We start from the raw sequence: 24,066 nt of genomic DNA on the forward strand, positions 1-24,066 counted from the left end.
ACTCTCTAGGTAACTAATCCAGTCCTCTGAGAGCAAGAACTCACAGACTCCCATGAGAATTAACCCAGTCCTGTGAGGGACTGTGAGGGCGGCATTAATTCCTCTTAACAACCTAATCGCCTCTTACAGCCCCACCTCCCAACACTGCCACACCAGGGACCAAATTTCCAACACACGAATTCTAGGAGACACACTCAAACCACGGCAGGACCCAGCCCACCTATCCAGAGCACCTCTGCTTTCACCTGTTCTACACCTTAACACTTCAGTAGAAAACCTGTCCCTGGATTTCAAAGTGTTTAAAAACCTAATTTTACTAAAGTTGAATCACATAAAAGCTCAAGATCTATTTGGGAGCATAAGAAATAACCCCAAAATATACAAAAAATACTTTAACCCCTTCATGATGCTCACATATATTTTAAATAAAAATAGGAACATATAGACCAGAAGGATACTATTAGTAATATACAAGCTACTAGTTATTTAACGTAAGTGATAGAGCCAGTTTCCTGACAAATCCATTTTTCTCCAATTTTATCTAATGCGATATTTAAAGTTTAGATAAATAAAACCTCAAGAATTAATCAATCACTCCTCTAAACTTTTATATTACATCTCGTTCTCTGTTTAGCTCACCAAGCAGTCAGCATATGCACCTCTTTTTATTCATATTTTTATCTCTGTTTATTTCGCTAGATATAAGATCCCTAAGAGCAAGGATCATTTCTTATGATTGCTTCATAGCTTACCACCACTTCCCACCCCTTCGGCACCCTACGTAACATTGGGTCTTCTGTAAAATGTAGAACTTAGACAAGACTAAGTCTGTCTAAAGCACATTCAGAAAGAGGTCAGTTTTTCCTCTGCTTACTAGGATCCCAGGCTATGAACTGTAATACTTGGACGTATTACTCCAGCTGAGATCTCAACTATAGCAGTAACAGGCTTCTCTGATTCTGCATGACACCATAGCTGCCTCTCAACAAGTTAATTTGAGCATACAAAGTAGTATGCCCAGACCTGACAGTTCTTTAAAAATCTTGATGGGCAGAAGTACAAAAACACTCATTTCAAAGCTTCCAGCTGTTCAGTTTTACAGAAGGAAGAGACCTGAATTTACCTCTGAGGCTGTTTCTTTGTTCTAGGAAAATCAACTTAATGGCCAATTCTATTATATAAATGTAAAGCAAGTCCCTCCCCACTGTTCTGGGGCAAGCTGTGAAATTAACCTGCATCTTGATGTTTCAAACAGAGGAAAGGGTTTAATGTAAACTGGATGCATGCTTTGGCAGAGCTGTGCTTCTGAGGCTCTATGGCTTCTTTGAGGAAGATGATTTCTGTCTCAAGGAACACAGGGACTGCATAACGATGCTTCTCCCAGTTTTTCATCAGCAGCTTTCAGGAACCCAGAGCACTGAAGAAAGTGTGTGAGGTGAGAGCTATTCTTTACCCTCCAAAGGAAAGGACCAATAAAGCCCGACGTGTAGTAACAATTTCACAAGAAGTACTGATATTGGAATGTTGGTTGTGTTCTGGTATAAATATTAAGTGCTGTGACTGTTTACTGAGGCTAAGGGGCAGAGGCCCCAGTCTTGTTGGGGGATGGAAGGTGGACCCCAAGATCTGAAATTAGATCTCCCAGGGGGTTCAGCTTCTCATGAGGAGAAATCTTTCCTGAGACTTGAACTTGTGGGGCCTGAATTGCAGGTAGCACTGCTGGGATACAATCATTTGGAAAGAAGAAGAGAAGCCAGCCTAGTCAGAGACAGAAAAGCTGGAAACAAAGAGAGGACCCTTTTTACCACTGAGGATGAGCCATTACTTTCCTAATGAAGTACTTTGAAGAGAAGTATGTGATACCCCTGCCTTGCCCTTGTCCAAATGTCTAACTTTCGTAAAATCTTGTTGGAAATGCTAGCCTGATAGCAGATGTACTGTAGAATCTTAAGAGAAGGGTCAGCTTTACCCTTGGAGAGATGACAAAGGAGGACAGAATGGCCATGACAGTGGAGACACCAGGGAGGAGCCAGGTATGCTGGAAAGGTCAACATTAGAAGCACTTTTATGGTGACGCCAGGAGGAACAATGGAGGGCAGGAGCAGGAGGCATCTGTTTTGAACAAAACAGAACAACATCTGGTGCACTTGTGCAAATAATCAGGGCCCTAGTGGCACGCCCTGTAGTCCCAGCTCCTCGGGAGGCCGAGGCAGGAGTACTGCTTGAGCCCAGGAATTTGAGTCTAGCCTGGGTAACACAGCGAGACCCTATTTCTAAAAAAAATTAAACAAAAAACAAGGGCCCATGCTGAGGAGCCCTGATATTCTGTGGGCACCACTGGAAAGGGAGCAAGCCACAAAGACATGAGGGGAGGGATCCAGGCAGAGGGCACAGCACGTGCCCACATTCTGAGGCAGGGTGGGCCTGGCTTGTCACAGGCTTGGAGTGCAGCAGGCCCTGCTGGCACTCCGGTGTGTCCATGCTTCCAGGCACCCTCCCCAAATGTCTTTCTCTGCTACTTCCCATATCTTCTAATTCTAATTCTAACCCATCCTCAAATTCTTCCCTGATCCCTGAAGTCAGAAATCATTTGTAGACTTTCTTAAGATTCATCTGTGCCTCTGAGTTGTCACCCAGCACTCTACCTTAAAGCATCACAGTCACAGGAGAGTGTCCCTAACCTACTTAAGGCACAGGCCATGTCTGATCCTTGAAAGCCTCCAGCACCAACACATGAATAATGTGTTCATTGAGTTGACTGGCTGGACTGAACTTAGAAGCTATTGGTTGTGTTTCAGAAGTTTCAGAGAGTGATCAATGGCAACTTTATTCTAAGTGTTCGTCTTATATGTATACACACAAAGACTTATGTGCACAGCAATTCCTTGTGACACTGTTTGTAGCAAAAGACTACAAATAACCTCAAACTCCAGGAATGCTAAATAAATTAAGGTACAGGTATAAAATGCAGCCAATAAGGCCAATAAATCTATAGGTACTAATATAGAACCAACTATAATATATTGTTAAGGGAAAAGGCAAAATAAATAACAGGAGGAATATATCATTTGTGTAAAAATAAGTGCTTGTACATGCATATTATATATCTCTGGAAATATACATAAGAAGCCGGTAAAGGCAACTGCCTGTGAAGAAAGGAACAAGGAAATAGGAGGGAGAAGAAAACTAAATTTTCACTATACTCCCATTTTGTACTGCTTGAAATGTCTATTACTATGTGTGCATATTACCTACTGAAAAAAAAAATAATAATTGTTTTTAAAGGAGAGAAAGAAAAAAGGTCAAATAAGTCCTCACCCAAACCTGGGCAGTCTCAGCACCCCATCTCCTCCAAGATTCCAGAGTTATTTCTTTATGGTGCGGGATGGGTCCTAAAATAGTCATCAGTTGTAAATGACAGGCTTTCATGGTGTGGCAGGGAAACCAGTGGCTGACAGGAGTGAGTTAATGACTGGGTAGAACAAGCAGAAATAAACCATTATTTAAATTTTTTTCACCAGGACAACCCAGTTGCCTTCTAAAGCTCAGGCTTGTCTACATAATAGCCAGTTTCACTACTAAAACTCGGTATAAGCTTACACGAACAATCTGAATCATCAGGCAATTTGGAAATTAACAACAACAACAAATCTTCCATGAAGGAAAACTTGCTTGCAGAATAAAACTTACAGAAATAACAGAAATAAATAAACAGAAAGAAATAAAAATAAATAAACAGAAAGAAATAAAAATAACAGAAATCTCTAAGGTGATGAAACTGTCCAAACTACCCAAGCAAATAGGATTTTTTAAAAATTTTATAATTCATACAATGAATGCAGTAAATGTCTCTTTTCTACAACTGGGTAGACTGTCCTAATAACCAAGTACTAATGAATGCAAGAATATAGCTGGATAGATTTTGAGGAATTTGAACTCAGAATTAGCAACCTGACAATCTAGGTATCCTCACTTGTCAGCAAACATCACACATGCTAAATTTTAGAGCACCAGGAGTGTTCTCAGAAAACTGTCATAGTTTTAAAAGAGCTGTCAGCAATAAAACATAAACTCATCTTGTGCTATACTAGACAACTGTCTTATCCTTTAAGAATTACAGACAGAAACTTAATATCTAAAGCATATGTCCTGGTTCTTCAGAATCTGTTAAGTATACTTTAAATAGTCCCATCTTGTCAGTCCAAATAACTTGTCCTTCAAGGCATTTTCTTTCTCCAATAAAGCTTTATTTGAAATCTTAAAATACAGCTAAAGACATCTGAAATCTAGAAATTTTCTTCAAAACAAATTTGAGTTCCAGAATCATAAAGTACTCTCTATTTTGCTATCCATCCTTCTCTGGATCCCACTGTTTCCTCCATTAAATCTTTTATTAAAAGAGCAAAAAGGGTAAACTACACTTGAAATACATGTCTGAAAGTTAAGTTAAATTTAGTACACATAAATTGATTAATCTTGGAAATTACGATTATATATTAAAATCCCAAAGTATAAAACAATAACTCATGGACACTAAATTACTCTAAATCTATTACATGACTTTACAGATGACAATGTATCAAACACTGGGAATAAATTCAGTATACATTTCTAAAAACAAATTTCAAGTGAATTAAATTAAAAACAAAACACCCAGAGATGTTTAAAAAGATATCCTTTATATTATCATTTTCTATAAACGTTTTTAATTATTGACAACTTCATACATTACTTACTTTTAAGTCAAAAAGTAAGCCATCTAATAAAATACTTTTTCTAAAAATAGTTTTTTTACACTAACATGCATTTTTTTTTGCAATATAATTATCATAATGTCACACATGACTGGCTTTTTATTAAAAATGATTGACTTTACCTAGTTTCTATGATGACCTCATGTCTTGGAAATGTGTGAAGTAGTACATTGGGGTTGCATTTTTACTAGACTCCTAGGTTTAACTCAAAAATGGTTTGATAAAAACAATATAACATTAGCAAGTTGGACTTTTAAGGCGAGAAGAGAGACTTATGACAAAGGCCACAAGTTCAGAAAGCAGAGTTCCAATACCTAAAAGTGCTCCAATCACAGCCTAGCCTCTGGGTGTGCTCAATTAGCCCAAGGGCTGACATTCTTCTTCCACCATAAGTTCAAAACTTCAGCATTTAGTGGGATTTTTTCAAATGGTTATGAAATACTCACAAAGTGAAGATAGATTATTCATTAAAGAAAAAAGAAGGCTGCCATTAAGTGTAGGGGAAAAAAAACCCTGAATTTAGCAATATTACAGGAAAAGAAAATACAGTGTGACAGAAGTCAATAATTTTTAAAAATTCATACGTTAGTGGTATGATTTAGGATCTACCATTTGCACTTTAATACAAATTCCAATACAAAGACAAATTCAACACTATTCTTTTTTTTTTTTCATTATCTCTTTGCTACTACAATAAAAATTGGGCAACATTAACTCATTCTAATTACACTTTGTACATAGTTTTTTGGAATGCCACAAATATTGGATACTTCCAAAAATAATAACTTTCAAAAGACAAGCTTACTAAATAAAAATACTACCAATTATTCCATTTCTATGTATTCCTTTGAAAATCTCACTGAATCAAATGTTTTATTACCAGTTCACTGGCTGTTAGTAAGAACACCAAATTGTAAAGGTCTAGAACAGGAGTTGGCTAATTAAACCCCATGGACCAAATCTAGCCATATTCATTTGTTAACATGTTCTCTGTGGCTGCCTTTTCATTAAAATAACAGATTTGCATACCTGCCAGAGAGCCTTCATGGGCAAAAATGTTTATTATCTGGCCCTTTACATATGAAGTGCCAACCTCTGGTCTGGAATATCTCATAAGATAAAGATTTTGTTTTCTAAGCAGTATTTTATGATTTGGAATCCTACTATTCCAGATTGAATAAGGTCTGAATAAATAAAAAATAATAAGAAGAAAAATAATATTTACTCAACTGCTGGGCAGAATGAGGGTACTTTCTGAGATGATGAAAGTGTTCATCATTCAGAAAAATGTCAGAGATTTGGTCTGCGGAGTTTAATTTGCCAACCCCTGTTCTACACTTTTGCAATTTTGTTGTTCTTACTAATAACCACTGAGCTGTTATTAAAACATTTGGTTCAGTTCACTATGTAGAATTATGAAAAATTATTCTTAATTATTATTTATAATACCCTAGACTTTGAATTATTAAAAATATTTCAATTTAGATGCAGGCTCCACATGAGTATTCACCCATGTGCCAGGAGGTGGTAGATCAGTGAGCAGCTAATTATTTTGTAAAGAATGTTCTCTTCTTGAAGGCACCAAAGCTGAAGTTTAAGAATCAAAAGGTTTAAAGAATTATTCAGGTTTAGATATGTATTAAAAATGAAAACAATGACCATTTAACAAGCTTGAACAGATCTAGTATCTACTAAGAGAATCTAATAACTACAGTGAATTCAAAGGAAAAAGAGAGAAATAGCATTAATATAGAAGATCATTCAGGTTTTCTGCACAAAAGTTTTCTCTCTATTAAAAACCTGAGCAGTACATTTTACAAATATTGAGATATAAAAAAGTTAAGGACTTACTCATGTTGGAATACAATGTTACTGGATTTCAATATAAACTTTGTGACCATTTTATGGGAAAACATTTGTCCATTTTCTACTGTATTTCCAATATTGCACGTAAGTCTTCACTTGACTATGAACTTCAATTGGGGTAAGTAATAAACTGGTTATTACCTGGTTAAAAAATTCACCAAATTCATAAAATCATGTAGTCTTAAAAGGCAATGTGTGTGTTTTTTAAAAAAAATAAGCTGAGCACAGTGGCTCATGCCTGTAGTATTAGCTACTCAGGAGGCAGAGATAGGAGGACCGCTTGAGCCCAGGAGTTCAAGGCTGCATGGAGCTAACATTGCACCACTGCACTCCAGCCTGAGTAAGTTCAATGAGCATCCCATTGGATGTCACATACGTCGCTTTAAAAAGAGGTTTTGAGTTGTTTTTGTTTTTTAATGTCTTTCTGCTTTCCAGAAATTTTACACCTTTGGCAAGGAGAGGGCAAGCAAGCATATACTACAATGTTTTACTGCCTTCAACATTTGTGCTTTCTATTTATAGATAACCCTTTAGAACTGGTGGGTAAAAGTGCTATGTTTATTCTGGCATTCACTTAGTGGTTCAAAGACAATTTCAAATTTGCATCAAAATTTCTTTACCTATCCCCTGAACTTCAAAGTAAATGGATACTGTGTCTGAATTTTAATATTAACAGGGAGATCAAAGAGTTCATTTATAGCTATGACATTGATAAAGTACTAGATAGCAAAACTTATTTATCTATAATTTTCATATTTAAAAGATCACTGATCATAATAAAAGAACTACCTGAAGACTCCTCATGTTGTTATTTAAAGGATGTAAAAGAAGTCATGTGATCTTATAAAACTTCAAGATAAATTATCTTCAAGCCTACAGACTCAGCAGAAATGCCCATGCTAAAATATCAGTCATTCTGATGCCCACGTTGAGCTAGTATTATAAGCACAGATCAATTATCTCATAATAAAAAGGGGGTAATGAGAGCTATACTATCTATTTCATAGGGTTATAAGGATAAAATAAAACAAGAGCTACAAAAGCACTTCATAAACTGTAAAGGTGCCTCCTGAAATTCTTTTCTTCCAAAGATCACCAAAAACCTCCATTTGGAGGCTGGTAACAAATCTAATTAAGGAAAAAGAAAACTGTCACAAAAGTCCTAGAAGACAAGTTATAAGGGTCCATATATTGCTTTCTTATAAACTAATTTCACTGTTTTACAGAGCATCAAACCTCTAAAGACGCCTAGAAATCAGTATGCCATTTTACATTTAGGTTTCTGTGTTACCTGACAATGTAAAAGTAGTATTTGCAGCAAGATCTACTCCTAAGAGACCACAAACTCGGATACTGGACATTCTAGATGACGACATACCTATTTTTAAAATTAAAGTATACACTAAAGTGTAATTATGTTTTTCTTTAGGACTGATTTTTCTTGTGGTCCACAGAACTTTCTTATCTCACAGCTCGCTCCTAATGAACATATTTGGCAAAAACACTCAGTTATTGTTTATGAGGAGAAAATATATGATATTAGTGAATTCTTGGTTAGCTAACAAAATGTTCTGTCTCTCAAAGGAATTAACATGAAGTCTAATTTTATTCTCAAAGCATGACACTAAGTACACAAATATATCATAAAAATTTTTTATCACAAGAATGATTCCCTGTTATTAAATTATTTTTAGTGCTCTTGCCAGAACAGCTAAACTGAATAGCACTGTGATACAAAGATATTTTAAAATCTGAATTACAAACAAGTTGTTATTTAAATAATTATTTTTAATCTTCCCTTGCCCAGTAATTATATTTTGAAATAGTCAAATAACAACTTCCATAAAATATGCAAGACAATATTTTAAAAATCAGTCCATTTTAAAAAGGCTCATTAGCTCCCAGGGTCATCTCTGTGTAATACGATAGCTGACACTCTAAATGTTGACCCCAAGACTCTAAGGAAAGCTTAGAGTAGGACTGCAGGAAACACGTGCCTTGATTTACTGCTATATCCTCAGCTACTAGCATAGTGCTGGGCATATAGTATGCACTCATTAAAAATCTGTTGACTGAACTACTGAATTATATTCCTTACCATATCCTTGTGTAAGAAGGTATGTTACACCTTTTAGACAAAAGTCATATGAAAATTAAATAGAACACCTAAAGAACTAACAATAAACATGAAATTTATATGACTATCAGTCAGGTATTGTACTGAAATAATTTGTATTAACTTTTTAAATTCTTCAAACAATTTTCTGAGGTACACAGTACTACTATTATCATCCACATTTTAAAATGAGTAAATTAAGGCACAGAGAATTTCAGAAACTCACTCAGGGACACACAATTTGTCAGCAGCAGAGGCGGGATTCAAACTCAGGCATCTGGCTCAATAATCTGTACCTGACCCATTTTGGGATATTTTACTTTATCTTTTCACACAGGCATATTTACTTTCATGTAAAAATTTTCTCTTTCAGACTTAAAATGTTTTTTACTCAGTACTTCTGTTATACCTCCACTTGTCCTAGAGTTGTGTACTATTTTATTTTTTATTTTTTTATTGAAGGATATTATGAGGGTACAAATGTTTTTGTTACATTTTATGTCTTTGCCTCACCCAAGCAAGGACTAGAGTCATGCCTTCCCCTCTACGATGGAGTTGTGCACTATTTATTTCCAACCTTTATGTGACACTGTGATATGCTAAAGAATATATATATATTTGGTCTTTATCCCCAGTCCTGGCACAGAGTTCCTAAAGCGCTTCTAATTTCTTCAGTAACAGGGGTGATAAGAGCAACTTTTGTTATAATATTTGTTCTAAGTCCCCAGTTCCTGACACAAGATCTCCTAAGGCCCTTGGAATCTCCAGAGTGACAAGAGTGGCTTTTTCGAATGCTAATAAGAATGACTGGTGGCTAGGGGCCACTATATACCTCCAGGATGGGGACTGGCTGCCAGAAAGACCAACAACACATGATTAGAGGGTTGTAACTTTCAGCCCCTCCACGGAGGGGAAAGAGGCTGGAGATTGAGCCAATCACCACTCATTAAGATTTAATCAATTGTGTGTATGTACTGGAACCTCCATAAAACCCCTAAATGATGGGGTTCAGAGAGCTTCCAGGTGGGTGACCACGCTGAGGTGCTGGGAAGGTAGTACACATGCAGGCAGCTTGGAAGCTCTGAGTAACCTTTGTCCATACCTTGCCCTTTGCGTCTCTTCCATTTGGCTGTTCCTGAGCTGTATCCTTTATAATAAACCAGTACGTGTAATCCAAGAGTGTTCGTGGTTCTGTGAGCTATTGAGCCAATGACTGAATTTTAGGAGGGGGTTGTGGGAACTCCCAATTTATAGCCGGTCTGTCGGAAATACAGAAGGTCCAGGACTGGCATCCAAAATGGAGGCAGTCTCGTGGGACTGAGCCCCTCACCTATGGGGTCTGCGCTAACTCTGAGTAGTCAGCCACAGAATTGAGTTGAATCTTTAGACATCCAGTTGATGTCCGAGACGTTAGAGAATTTGTTGGTGGTATGGGGGAAAAAACCCCAAAAAGTTGGTGTCAGAAGTGTTGTGAGAAACAGCACAGTATCATGAAAAGGTAAGGTCTGAATGGAAAATCACTACCATTGAGAGTCATCGGAGCATGTTTTCAGCTACTGCCCAGCACTGCTGAGCTGTAACAAGAACACTGTTAAAGCCAATTCAGCCTTTAATCTGCCTACAGGGCTTCCTAATGCTTTAGTTTCTCCCAGGAATGTAATTAAAGAGTGCAGCAGCTCCTCGATTCATAAATTACCAAAGCTCCATTCAAACTTAACATTTCCAACAAGGTTTCCTACTGGTCTACTGTGAGAAACATTCTTTATGTCGTTTCTTGCAGTTTCCTCAAGACTCACGAAGTTTGATACAGAATAATGTTAACAGTATTTTGGGTCCCACCTTTTTTTACAGGGATCATCTGACACAGGTCATCAGACCAGCATGGGTTACTTTGACACTCCTACCTTCTCACACGTTTGGGGAGTCCATTGGGTACTATCCGGCAGATCTAGAGACATTGGTAATAATAATATTAATAATAATTTAATACATCACTTAGTAACAGGCACAATGTTAACTTATTTTCCATCTCTGGGCCAATGTATACACATTTTAAGATGAAGGGTCTGAATTAGATAATCTCTGAGGTCCCTTCAAAATCTAGAGAAAACATAAATTGAAATGTGAATGATTTTCCTTTTATATAATTATAACTGATTTATTTTAATTTCCTCTCATAGATTTCCTGCCTTTATTCTGAAAAATAATCCAGAACAAAATGTTCCCAATGATATGATTTTACCAACAACCAGATGATGGCTTCAATGAGCAAGATGCTTGCATATTGTATGCATTTTGTATTGTTCTTGCAACTCTAATATCAATGATTCTTATAAAGAGATTCTCTCAATTGATTTTAAGTAAGTAGAGAGGTTAATGGTAACTTTTCAGAAACTTTCATAAACATATAATCCTGAAATCTTCCAACTTTTCATGATTATGCCTCTGCTGTCCCATTCTCATGATACAGGCACTCAGGTTAGCCAAATCACTGATCCCTTTCATTCATAGATACCAATTCTACTACTCTCAAGCTGGTGTTAAGCACAGTTTCCACATATGACATTAATTAATTAGTCATTGTTTCACAGGATAGATTTCCTTAGCTGACAACTCTACTCCATAACTGGAATAAATACTTTGCTATGCATTTTTATATCAGTATCCTTTCTGATTAAAAATTAGAATGTCGGCCAGGCTCTGTGGCTCATGCCTGTAATCCTAGCACTCTGGGAGGCCGAGGCGGGTGGATCATTTTTGAGCTCAGGAGTTTGAGACCAACCTGAGCAAGAGCGAGACCCCATCTCTACTAAAAAAATACAAACAAATTAGCTGGACAACTAAAAATATACATATATTAAAAAAATTAGCCGGGCATGGTGGTGCATGCCTGTAGTCCCAGCTACTCGGGAGGCTGAGGCAGTAGGGTCGCTTGAGCTCAGGAGTTTGAGGTTGCTGTGAGCTAAGCTGACGCCATAGCACTCTAGCCTGGGCAACAGAGTTAGACTCTGTCTCAAAAAATAAATAAATAAAAATAAATTAAATAAATAAAAATTAGAATGTCAAATAGCTTGACAGGTAGTTAATAGAGAGACGTTCCATTTTTAAACTTTGATTTTTTGCAAGAAGTTATATAATTTTAGGCCTATAAATTTGATTATATGCACCAAGCTTATTTTTATAGTATGTGGCAAAATAAACTTAGAATGTTTTTTTCAGACATGTATTTAAAATTCGTAAGCAGCACAGATCATTAGTTCTTACTTGGTTTTTATTTTTAATATTCCAGTACTTTCTTCTTTTATTAAAATGATATCTTCTTAAGTTTATCTATTACCACAATAGAAATTATTCAAGGTGAGAAGGAAATTTTTTAGTGTTAACATGTATAAGTATGCATTATTTCAAAAGTGAATAAACCAACACATATGGCATTTAAAAAAAAAAAACCTAGAGAAAAAAAGAAGAAACTAATATTTAATTTATAGTAATAAAGTGAGAAAAAAATGTTCAAAATCACAAGTTTTTAAAAGATGTCTGTCAGAATTCACAGCACACCTCACATTCCCCATAGTAGCTGGTCAGTTGTTCTTGCTTCCAGTAAAGATTTTAGAAGATATGTGCTTTAGACTACAATGATTCACTTACTGTCATCCAAGATCCTAGTATAAGTCAAACATATTGACGTATGTATTAGTGGTGTCTGGTTTGGGCCAAATCTTAAACTGTGTCTGTTTAGAAGCTAAAGCATGAGATGGGGCAGGATCTAATTCTAAGCAGTTTTTTACACTTAACTGCTATGGTATGAATGTCTGTCCCCTCCAAAACTCACACTGAAACAATCCTCAATGTGGCAGTATTGAAAGGTGGGACCCTTTAAGAGGCTCTGCCCTCATGAATGGATTAATCCATTCATGGGTTAGTGAGCAGTAGTGTATTAATGAACTCATGGGTTATCACAGGAGTGACATTAGTGGCTTTATAAGAGGAGAGCATGCTCAACCCCCTCACCACATGCCCTGTGCCTCCTTGGGACTCTGCAAAGGGTCCCCTCTAGCAAGAAGGCCTTCACCAGATGTGGCTCCTGGACCTTGGACTTCTCAGCTTTCATAACCATAAGAAATAAATCCCTTTTCTTTATAAATTACCCAGTTTCAGGTATTTGGTTGTAAACAACAGAATACATACTAAGAAACTTACGTGTTAACAAAATTCATGTTCAAGCGTAATCAATGTTGCCTTCAATAGCACATGTATTACATAATTCTCTGGTTCATTCAGTGCTATTCTTGTTAATAACACCTATAACTCTTCCACTCCAGTCATCATGGCTGGTACTTTGGGTTCCAGTCATTCCGTACACAGGTATTTTCTAAGGATACATGGTTATATTTCAACTCACATCCTGCACTACTTATCTGATTTACTGCCAACAATTCTGCCCTCATATTGTATAGGGAAAAACAATGATATTTTTGCATACTGAAATCTCTCTACCCAGAAGCTTTCCATCATGGCGGAGAATAAGATAATCAGCCCTATTTGTAGCAGTTTGTTCTCCATTTAAAGATGTCTCGTTACCCCACATGCACAGTTTGGCTGAAACTGAACTAACACTCTTTCAAATTTCCTCATTTCCATGGAGTTTGAGCTGCCATTCTTAGCAAACAACCCCTATCCACACTGCTTCAATCTGGTTTATGGTGACTGAACAGAAAGATTTCTCACAGAATAGTATATGCATATTAGTTGCAGTTCATATATATCCTTCTTGTTCCCATTTACAGCTTTAAAAAAAAAACTCATCTATATGAGTTTAAAAAGAATTTTAGGGCAGTGAAACTCTTCTGAATGATACTATAATGGTGGATATATGTCACCTTAATGTAAACTATGGACTTTGGATGATACTGATGTGTCAATGTAGGTTCATTAATTGCAACAAATGTACTACTCCAGTGCCAAATGTTGACAGTGGAGGAGGCTGTGCATATGGGAAGGCGTATACATTGTGATAACACAAAGCAGAAAAACATGATAACTAGATGTCACCATGTCACCATGATCATTCCTCTTGAATAGTGGAAAAAAACTTGAAGGGAAAGCAGGATATTAAACAAGATTTAAATGATGCAGGTAAGTGATGTTTCAAAATCAGAGAGAAGACAATTTTAAGTACTAACATTCCTTTTCAAAAGGGTTACTACATCTTTAAAATAATGGGTCTAGGGGAAATAACTTTGCCTAGTTTACATGTGAAATCAAAATTATTTCTAACATGCATTCTTGATAATCTAGTCAATAAATTCTGAAATATGTATATTTTTACATAGAGTTTTAATGATGTTCCCTAGAGAAATTAGGGAAAAGAACAGCTCTTTTTTGGTTCATACTACAGCATCAATTATTCTAAATACCCTCTTTGCTTTCAGATCAACATGAAAGCAACTACCTAAACTTTGCCTTAAAATTTTCTATGTGTTAAACTGTTGAGGGGGCCTTTTAAAAGTAGAGTGATACCTCATTTGGTAATAAAGTTATTTTTGCTACTAGAAAACACATCCTAAAAATTATTATACATTCCGCAGGCCATAACAAATGGGCTAAGTTACAGCTAACCTGAAATTTATAATTATAGCTTCAATGGTAAACTTTTTATGCAAATAACAACAACAAAAAAGTTAAAGGTTTGTACCTCTGGGACTAACAGGCTTTTATCCAGAGACTGTATTTATCAAACTGACAGACTCTACTCTGCATCTAAAAGAAGTCGATTTCTTTCTGTTCTCTACTATTCCCTATGTGAATTTTGAGAAACACATCACAAACAAACCATGCACTTACCATGTCCTTTACAGAGTCACATTTCTGGTGTGTTCCTTAAATTAATCTAAAATGTGATTTACAATAATTTCCCTGTTCAAATCTAGACAAGGACCAGCCTGGAGGAGAAAACTATCAACATTGGGAAGGTAATATTTTAAATCTCCAATGGGAAAGAGACCTGTATGCTTTTACTTGATTAAACCACACAGCTGTTTAACTTGGTTCCTGCATTAGGAAAGTTAATAAAATAAGCCAGATCTTTACATGCTCATATTACAGAGTTTTTGCTGTCTCTTTCTTAGGGGCAAATTTAACCTACCTGTCTTTCAATATATTTATCCCATGACCCTTAAAAATAATGGAGTAATGGCTGGGACATGTGGATAACACCAACATAATCCTGCAAGAATTATACAGACTCATACATTTTGCTTTGATCTCATTTATATGGAAAAATACCCTTTAAGTTTTCATACTATTATAAAGCAAACGAACCTTAATTTCTCAGTGAATTTATGCATTTACTTGTCATGCTTCAATAATTTTCTTTTAATATGCTTTCAATGCATATCATAAAAGCATGGCTCTCATCTATCTGAATGTCCAAAGATAGAATCAAAAATTAGATTCTAGGGAAGGAGAGTATAGCATTGATTCCAGATTTAATGGACAGATTTTTTACCCACCATTAAATATTTGGTCATTGGAAATTATATATAGTTTCAGAAATGTACAACATAAAAAGACAACATTAAAAGAAATTTAGAAAGTATCTATTCAATGTTCTTGTTTTTCAGAGGAGGAGTATAAGGCTCAGAGGGGCTAAACGACTTGAAACTCACAAGCTAGTTATATACAGAGCCAGGTCTCCTAATTCAGTGTTCAACATACCTTGCTCTCAACAACAGTATAATTTGATGATCACTTAGGTCTGCAGAGTAGAAATTTCAAATCTTATGCATCTTTTATATATGTTTACATTCACTCAGTGATGTTTATTTCTGCAGCTTGAGATTACAAACATAGTAACTACCAAGTGGATTTGCAAGACCTATGTGTAAGAGCCTCAAAGCAATCCTGAGGCTCCAACACCATCTAAACTCATCTAATTCCATCTGCACTCTTTGACTGTACACAGTCAGGATAGCACTGATGAAGATAAAATTATTTTATAAACTGCTAGTTTGCCAAAGCTAACCAAACAGAAATTAGTAAATGCAGGTGGGTCTTGTCTTTAGACTAATACTCAGTTTAGCTAGGTATATTTTTTTTCATTCAATAAGTATGTACTGAACATCTATTATGTGCTAAGTGTGGTTCTAGGGATAGCACAGACAATGGTGAGCAAGATAGGTCAAGTCTCTGCCCTCCTGGCACTTACAATCGAGTAGCTCAAGCAAAAAATAAATAGATAAATAAACAAAATAATTTCAGTACCCTATAAGTGTTAATGAAGAAGTAGGACTAGATGATAACTATGGGAAAGGTTCTATTTCTGGAAAGTGCATCTTTGAACAGGTGACATGAACTATGACCTCCAGCATGAGAAAAAAGTAGCTACATGAGAAGCAAGAGGATGAGTATCTGGGCAAAGGGCAAGGGCATCTAACAGGATCTGATGAGGGGACAAGTTTAGGGTTTGGCTGCACCATAGTATACAAGGAACAACAAGGTAGTGAACACATAGTCTGCATAAAAGATTTGAAATATTTTTTTTAAAGATAATGTAAAGATGAGCCATCTTGTAGGAAATTAATCAAATGCACCCCCCCAACCGTTTTATTATTTTACTATACACAGGCAGAGCAAATATCTGCATTAGGAGAGTCAAAGTGATTCTAAATCATGTGTAATTTACTTATTCAAAATGCATACAGAAAATGAAGCTCAGGTAAATGCTTAAATACAACTTCACTTTCAAGGAAAAAAAATAGGTACAGCATTTTGACCACCTGGAATTCAGAACTGCATTTTGTTTAAAGCTGAATGGGTCTATAAATACACTCTCTCCTGGTTTACCTTATCTAGCAGGTAAAATCTAAAAAGTAGTAAGGTTGAACTCATGTATTACTTATGAACTAGTCAAATGACAAATTGTTCTTTAAATTATGTGATGCATACATATTTTTGTATTAGTGCAATCTATTCCATAGCATGGGTGTCATATTTGTTATATGTAGAAAACAGCATGTACAAAATGATTGAAAAGTTACTAGAAGATTAGGCAGGCTTAAAAGATAAAATATCTATATTTATAATAAAATATGGAGTACCTGAGATTAAACGATGTGAATCAAGCATTTGAATTCCAGCTTTGCACCCAGCTACCTGTGTGTCCAAACTTGGGCAAATTTCTAACCTTGCTGAATCTCATCTCTCTCAAAAATATAGGTTAGTACACGTTACTAGGTTGGAGGAACAATGAAGCAAGAATGACTAAGTGTCTAGCACATACTAATAGAATAAACTCAATAAATTTTAATGTTTCTCCAAACCCATATATTTTTCTAATAAAAATAGTAACATTTACAATATGGAAACCACAATCATACAAGATTATATTTATCTCTTTTAACCAAAATTTTATGGTTTTGTTCACATAAGAGAAAAAGGTAAGGGAAAAAAACCTGTTCGTAAAGCTCTTCATATGTCAAATGCTGAATTAAGACCTTGTGTTTTTAATTGTTCTGCTGCCTGGAGTCATCCCATTTTGACTGTCTGGCTTCTCTGCAGTTTCCAGTTTCCATCTCAGACACACATATACACGCCCAAACACAATAAATCATAGCTAATTGCATGTCTTAAATTAAAAGACAGAAATAATGCACAATTAATTGGGGGAAATTGTCAGTTGGTGAATGAGTCTCGCTCATTGCACTCTGTGCACAGGATGCATGCCAAGCGCACGTTCCAAGCTAGACGATTCAGTCCATGACACTGAGGGGAGGTGCCGGGCATGACCCTTCTGCAGAGCAGTCTGGTCCGAAGAATCCAATGCTTAAAAGCACTAAACACTGCAACTGCGGCATATATAGCTTTCTCTACAAAGATGTTCTATACAGGACTGTGAATAATAGTGAACAATCAGAAAGAACTAAAATACTCATTGATAAGGGATTGATTTGAGATTAGGTTTGGGCCATTAACGGACAAACCTAAGCTGTTAAAAATGTTTTGTCATATTTAATAACATGAGTAAATGTTCATGACATATTCCTGTGTAAAAAGTGCTTCAAAAATAGTATTTTTCTTGTTCTTGAGGCCATATAATATGTTGATGAAGCAAGAAATGAAAGGAGGACAAGAAAATATATAAGAAAAATGTTAACATTTGTCATCTCTGAGTTGTTCATACTTTCTATACTTTCTAATTTTCTAAAAAAATCATCTACGTATTTTAAAATTATATTTTATTTTGCTTCTGAATCTGATATTATAAAAATGTCAGTTTTAAAGATCCATACACATGTTTAAAGATGAATTTGCCTATTATAATAAAAACATCATCATAAAATTAAAAAATAATCCCTAGTAAGCACATACATACAATCCTATTGTATCCTTGGTTATACATACAAATCAGCTTTATAAAAATTTATTTTATAAATATACAAAAAACCCATGTTGAATATAATTAAATGATAAATACAATAATTCATTTCAATATATACCACGTAGCATATTAACACACCATAAAAAAATCATTATACATCTCTTTGAATTTACTGATACTGACAAACCACAAAATGTTCACAGTAAATAATCTTGAACTTGAGAAACTGCAAACCTTTTCTCCTCCACCCACATACTCTCCCTTATATCCTACCCTATAACAGAAATACTTTATATCTAGTCACCTAGTGCAATTCTGATGCTAAAGACTGGCAATAAACAATACACACAAACACACTCACACACAGAATTTCATCACTTTTATCAAAGTAGATGAGCACCAATGACAAGGTTTTGCAATATATCACTAGTCATGGCAACTTTTGTTTCATTTCATTTTTAGAACAAAAGAATATACAAAATCCAACAGAGTATATTCATTCCAAAGGTATTCAACAGTCTACTAACCTTGAAATAAGAAATAAACATTTCCTGCCCTCTTTTATTTACTGGGGGGCAGGAGTGGGAAAAGATAATCATATTTCAGCAAAAGCCCATATCTCAACCTCAGGCATCTTTATGTCCCAAGGGTAATATTTTCATTCCATTCTTAATGGAACAAATTTCTAATCAGAATATGTATTCAAAAATAATTGAGGAAATGCAATGTCAACACATCATGCTGCCATCAGGCATCCCCTGGTGCCTGGGAATCAACTCAACACAGTCTCTAGTGTGACAGAGAGCCCAGGCAATGCAGAAATGTCAGGCTTGATCAAGGGAAGGGAAGCTAGTAAGGAGGACACAACAGTTTTGCTCCTCTTTGAATGCTCAAAGATAGTGTTTGGAGGAAAGCTTCTAAGCTGGAAGAGGCTGGCCTTAAAACTTCTAAGGAAGAAATGACTTACAATGGCCCACTCCAGGACCCCAATTCTTAAATAGGAATAAGTGCCTATTTTTGTAACATTATTGAAAATACTTGAAACAATAGTCAATTCTGGAAAGGTTAACACTGCCCTTAGATTTCTATGTTATTAAAGCCTTAGGGTAACATACACACTCTTGAATATATTCTGCAATGCCGTGAAAAGGTCTAGGGGTTTAAAATCACATTTCTTCAAGTTTGGCAAAATATTGGTCATTGTGGAAGCTGGAAGATGGGTAATGGGGGTCATTATACTATTTTTCTACTTTGGAGTATATTTGACATTTACATGATAAAAAGTAATATAATAGATTTCCTTGAATATATTTTATGCTCAAAATTTTACTGACTTTTCCTTTGTAAGTATATACTAATAAGATCTGATTTATGTTTATCATTAAAGACTCTAACAAGCAGTTTGAATTTTATAAAAATCCACAAGCATCATGTTTTACATTATTATAAAAATGAAAAAACAAAAAAATTCCCTCATTCCAGAAAAAATTTTACTATGATCTATGATGACAGAAGAAGTGCACCTAAACAAATGCAGTGCCACCATCTGCCTGGCATTCTCACAGTGTGACAAAATAGACTGGTAATTAACTGCTTTCCTACCGAAATCTGCCAGCTTTAACTCCCCCGTGTCACTGATCAGAAGGTTCTGTGGTTTCAGGTCTCTGTGCAAAATGTAACGCTGGTGGATGTAAGACAGCCCTCGCAGCAACTGAAATAAAAACAACTGGAAAAATAGGGAGACAAAGGTTAAAATCTGAACCCACATAAATGCCAGTTTCTACATACAGTCTGCCGAGTACTTGTATTTAGAGAAAATGTGTAACCATCACTAAATTTCCTATATTATTATTTAAACACAATGTGTGATATTAGCATGTAAATCCCAAATTCATTAAGTAAATCTGAGAATTTCTAGCAATCTATTATATCAATCCAGACTGATACTTCCTCAGCCAGAGAGACCTATACTCCAATCTGTGTTCTATAAATTAAGCAAAATGTAAAGAATTGATTCTTTATAATATTTATTTCCTCTGGCCTAAAATAATTTTGAGAGAAAAAAATCTACAACATTATAAAGATTAAAAAAAGAACTGTTTACCAAATTCATGTAAATGTGCACATATTAATTGCATAGAGACAACATAAGCATAGTGCCCATGGAGTCACCCATTAACATGCTTTAAGGAATGGAAAAATAAGATGATTTGAAATAATTAAAATAAAAATAGTCACATGGTCCAATTAATGCTACATGGTAATTATACTGCTTTTGCACATATGGCCATAGAGATTAGGCTGTTGCCTAAAGATAAACATGTACCTTCACTAATTACAGAGCAGAACCATCCTAAAGGGAAAGGAAACACAGAAAACATAAAAGTCAAGAATTCAAGAGCCATACTTTAGCAAGATATAATTTATGAAATGACTGATAGCCTTCCCTGTGAAGTTTCATATTGGATCATATCAAATGTTTCTATTTTGATAACAAAAATGTGATTCACTAGCTTTCCTAATATTCTGCTTATGAAAAAGAATATTTTTAAACAATTTACTTACCAAAATAATCCTAATTGAAATAGTTTTTTAAAAAGTGATCTCCTAAAATAAAAATAGGCCAAGATGGCGGAGTAGGAGCATCCCATGCACCCCGCTCTCAAGGAGAGGACTGAAAGTTACAAGCAGATGCCCACCTATGGATGGACCCTCTTGAATTGAATCATCGGAACTGGAGACCATTATCCTAAGTGAAGTATCTCAGGAGTGGAAAAATAAATAGCACACATTCTCACTAATAAGCTGGAGCTAAATGAGGGGTACACATGGATATCAAAAGATGTAAAGGACATTGGAAACTAAGAAGGGAGGGGTGTGGGATGGGGATGAGGGATAAAAACTTATCTATTGGTTGAGCACGGTCCTTGTGGCAGGCACACTAAAAGCCCCAACTTCAGTATTTTGGAGTGTATCCATGTAACAAAAACTTTTGTACCCTTCTTAATATTTCAAAATAAGTAAGGAAATAAATACACAAATAAATAAAATTCTCCAACTCTCCAAACTAGGGTTGTTTCAAATATTATGTGAAATATATTAAATATTATTCATTGGTATCTCAAATTCAAATTTAAAAAATGAATAAAAATAAATCCTACTTTTAAATGCCACCAATATTCTAGTCTATATAACCAGTAGCAACCAAAGACAGTTTCAGGGAACTTTTAAATGAGTTGTAGAAGACTGACGGCATAAGGATTCTAGAATATTCAAATGAACAACATTGGCAACTCCTTGAGGGCCCTGGAAGTTAGTATTTTTGTAATGTTCCAACTAATTAGGAGCTATGGAAAGCAAAGTAAATTTTGTTAACTGGGAGGATATCTTGCAATAACAGTATCTGAGATGAACAGTTTTAATTCATCTCAAAATCTTTGTATGTCACAATATGCATGGGGCAGTGAGAGTTTGGGATCATTATTTCCAGAATCTAAGTACCAGAAAGTAGTCTGTTCTGTGTTAGCCTAGATTAGAAGAGTAGCTCTAGAATCCCAGAAGCACACACCTCTCTAGACTTCTCCTCTCAACCCTTCAGGTACAGCAGATGGAAAGGCTTAACACCATCACCAGCAGCTTCCAACCTCATTCAGTCCTCACTTCCAATACTCCCTGCTTCCTAAAGTCCAACGCTTATATTTAATAATGTCTAAGGAAATCCATAGCCCTTTAGTTTAGAAGGACGAAGGAGTGAGCAAATAAAGCCACTCTGTGTTTTCAAAGAATTAAAAAAAAAAAATACAAAGGCAGACAACTTAACAAACTTACTTTCAGAAATACACTGATTTCAAAAAGAAACAATTTGGTATTCTGCAAGATGCTAACTGATCTTTGGGACCTAGCTGAGTCTTATCAGAATGTAACTGTCTATTTAACCATGGCAACACATTTTAATTTAACAAACACATAACACTCACTATGTGCCAGCTGCTGTCGTATGCATTATAGAATATTACCTCATTTAACTTCTGTAACAATTTTAACAAACGAGGTGGTACTATTATCTCTTTACTAGTGATGAAGAAACTGAGTGCAGTTTCTCGAGATCACACAGCAATTAAATGGCAGAGCCAGGACTCAAACCAGACAGTTTGACTCCAAACTCTATGCTCTTAACCACCCTACTATAGCAATCTTGGCCAGAAATTAATAAAAGTAGGCAAAGTATTGATATAGAAGCTGCTTCCTCCAACTGATAGGACAAAATCTGGACACCTAATAATATGGCCTTCAAGGCCACTGAGATGAGCACTGATTCCAACTGGGTGCTCAGACATTTCACTCTACATTCCTTGGCTCCAGGCAACCTTGCCCACTCCCACACTCCGAGCACGTTTCTTCAAACTCTGTACCTTTGTCCTTGCCTCTTCTCTGTCAGAAAAGCCCTCTCTCGTCTTTGCCTACTAATCTCCATGTATTCTTTAGGTCTCTCCTCAGGAACTACTTGTCCCTGGAGCCTTCCCTGACCATGGCCCCAAGGCCCCTGGCCCATGACAGGTGTGCGTGAAGTGTTCCTCCTGTAAGTTCCCAGAGCAGCCTCTGCACATGTCTATCACAGTGTGATATTTACTCTACCTCCCATTGGCTGTGTGCCTTAACCGTCTTCATAACCTGTGTACACAGTTGGCATTCCTAAACCAGCGGGAATGTAATTACAGAACTGAATTTAGACACATCTGGATGGTGGCAGGTAAAAAAATAACAGATAGGAAACCCTAGAATAGAATTCCCTGGGAGCTAAGGGCAAAAGTGGCTAGATCAAGTAGTCCCAAAGGGCTCTTCTTTTAATACCTTTACTAATTAGTGAAAATATATAATCCTCATGCTAATCCAGAAGCTATTCAAATAGAATATCATATTAAAGGAGATTAAGAAAAATCAGTACTAAGAAAAAATGCAACTACACACTCCATTTATAAGTGTATACATGACAAATTAAGCCCCAAACATGACAAATACAGCCCTAAACAAATGTTAGAACAAATCTCCATAGAATAAATTCATTCAGGGTTATTAATTGCCAACTGTATGTGCCAGATGCTGTTACACCAGAGGGATGCAAAGATGAATAAGATGTAAGAAGTAGTTCCTAGACTTGAGGAACTTACAGCCTATGGGGTGTGAGAGACACACAAACAGATGACTGCCACTTAAAGAGGTCTGCATTGCAACAGCAACATAATCTGAGTGTATGGAAGGCAGAGCAGAGGGAAGATCTAACCAAAAAAAAAAAAAAAAAGTAGTAGATTTGATTCTACCATTATAAGAAGAACAGCCTGCAAGAAGGAAATGAATCACAGGAAACTCGCCATTCTGAAAACAGAATTCAATACATGTAAAATTTTGAAAGAAAACCAAGTTGAGCATTCACCAGACACAGAAGTTGATATGATGGTACAACAAACCCCTTGCTTTTCTGAGGAAAAAAACTGAGGAGACACGAGCAAGCAGGTATAACATCAATTCAGAAGAAAAACTTAACACAATATATGAGACTTCAAATCTACCAACTCACCATCATAAAAGCAATGGTGGCAAGGGGACAATAGACTTTATTGAAACCATTAGAAAAATAAGTGTTTTATTAACAAAAAATAACACTTTAATGCGCTTAACAGAACTACACACTGGCAGCTAGCGGTGGGAAGGCTCTCCGGATGCAGCCCGGTTCCTCAGTGAAGTAGAATGGCCCAGCGACGGCCCTGGGAGTGCCTGACGAACTCAAGTCTCGGAGACGGAGACGGTTTTCCTTTAGACAAACAGGCAAGTCCCTAACTTTCCCATTTAAATTTTTTGAGAACGCCACTTCACTTGGTTGTTATATAAAACGCCACACAAAAGCTATGCTTGATCCTCTGTGAAAAACCAGAGGACACTGTGAGAAAAAGAAG

At 36.0% G+C, this 24,066-nt stretch overlaps 1 protein-coding gene across 1 annotated transcript in view; it reads right to left on the reverse strand.

Moving 5' to 3' along the window:
• The window catches only part of CDK14 (cyclin dependent kinase 14), a 521,120-nt gene that overhangs the window by 226,728 nt on the left and 270,326 nt on the right, over positions 1-24,066 (reverse strand). Inside the window, exon 8 of the mRNA XM_069461904.1 lies at positions 19,718-19,841. Coding sequence (XP_069318005.1) covers positions 19,718-19,841 — 124 coding nt within the window. The remainder of the gene's footprint in view (positions 1-19,717; positions 19,842-24,066) is intronic.

Source organism: Eulemur rufifrons, chromosome 29, assembly GCF_041146395.1.
Source record: "Eulemur rufifrons isolate Redbay chromosome 29, OSU_ERuf_1, whole genome shotgun sequence".
Taxonomy (NCBI): domain Eukaryota; kingdom Metazoa; phylum Chordata; class Mammalia; order Primates; family Lemuridae; genus Eulemur; species Eulemur rufifrons.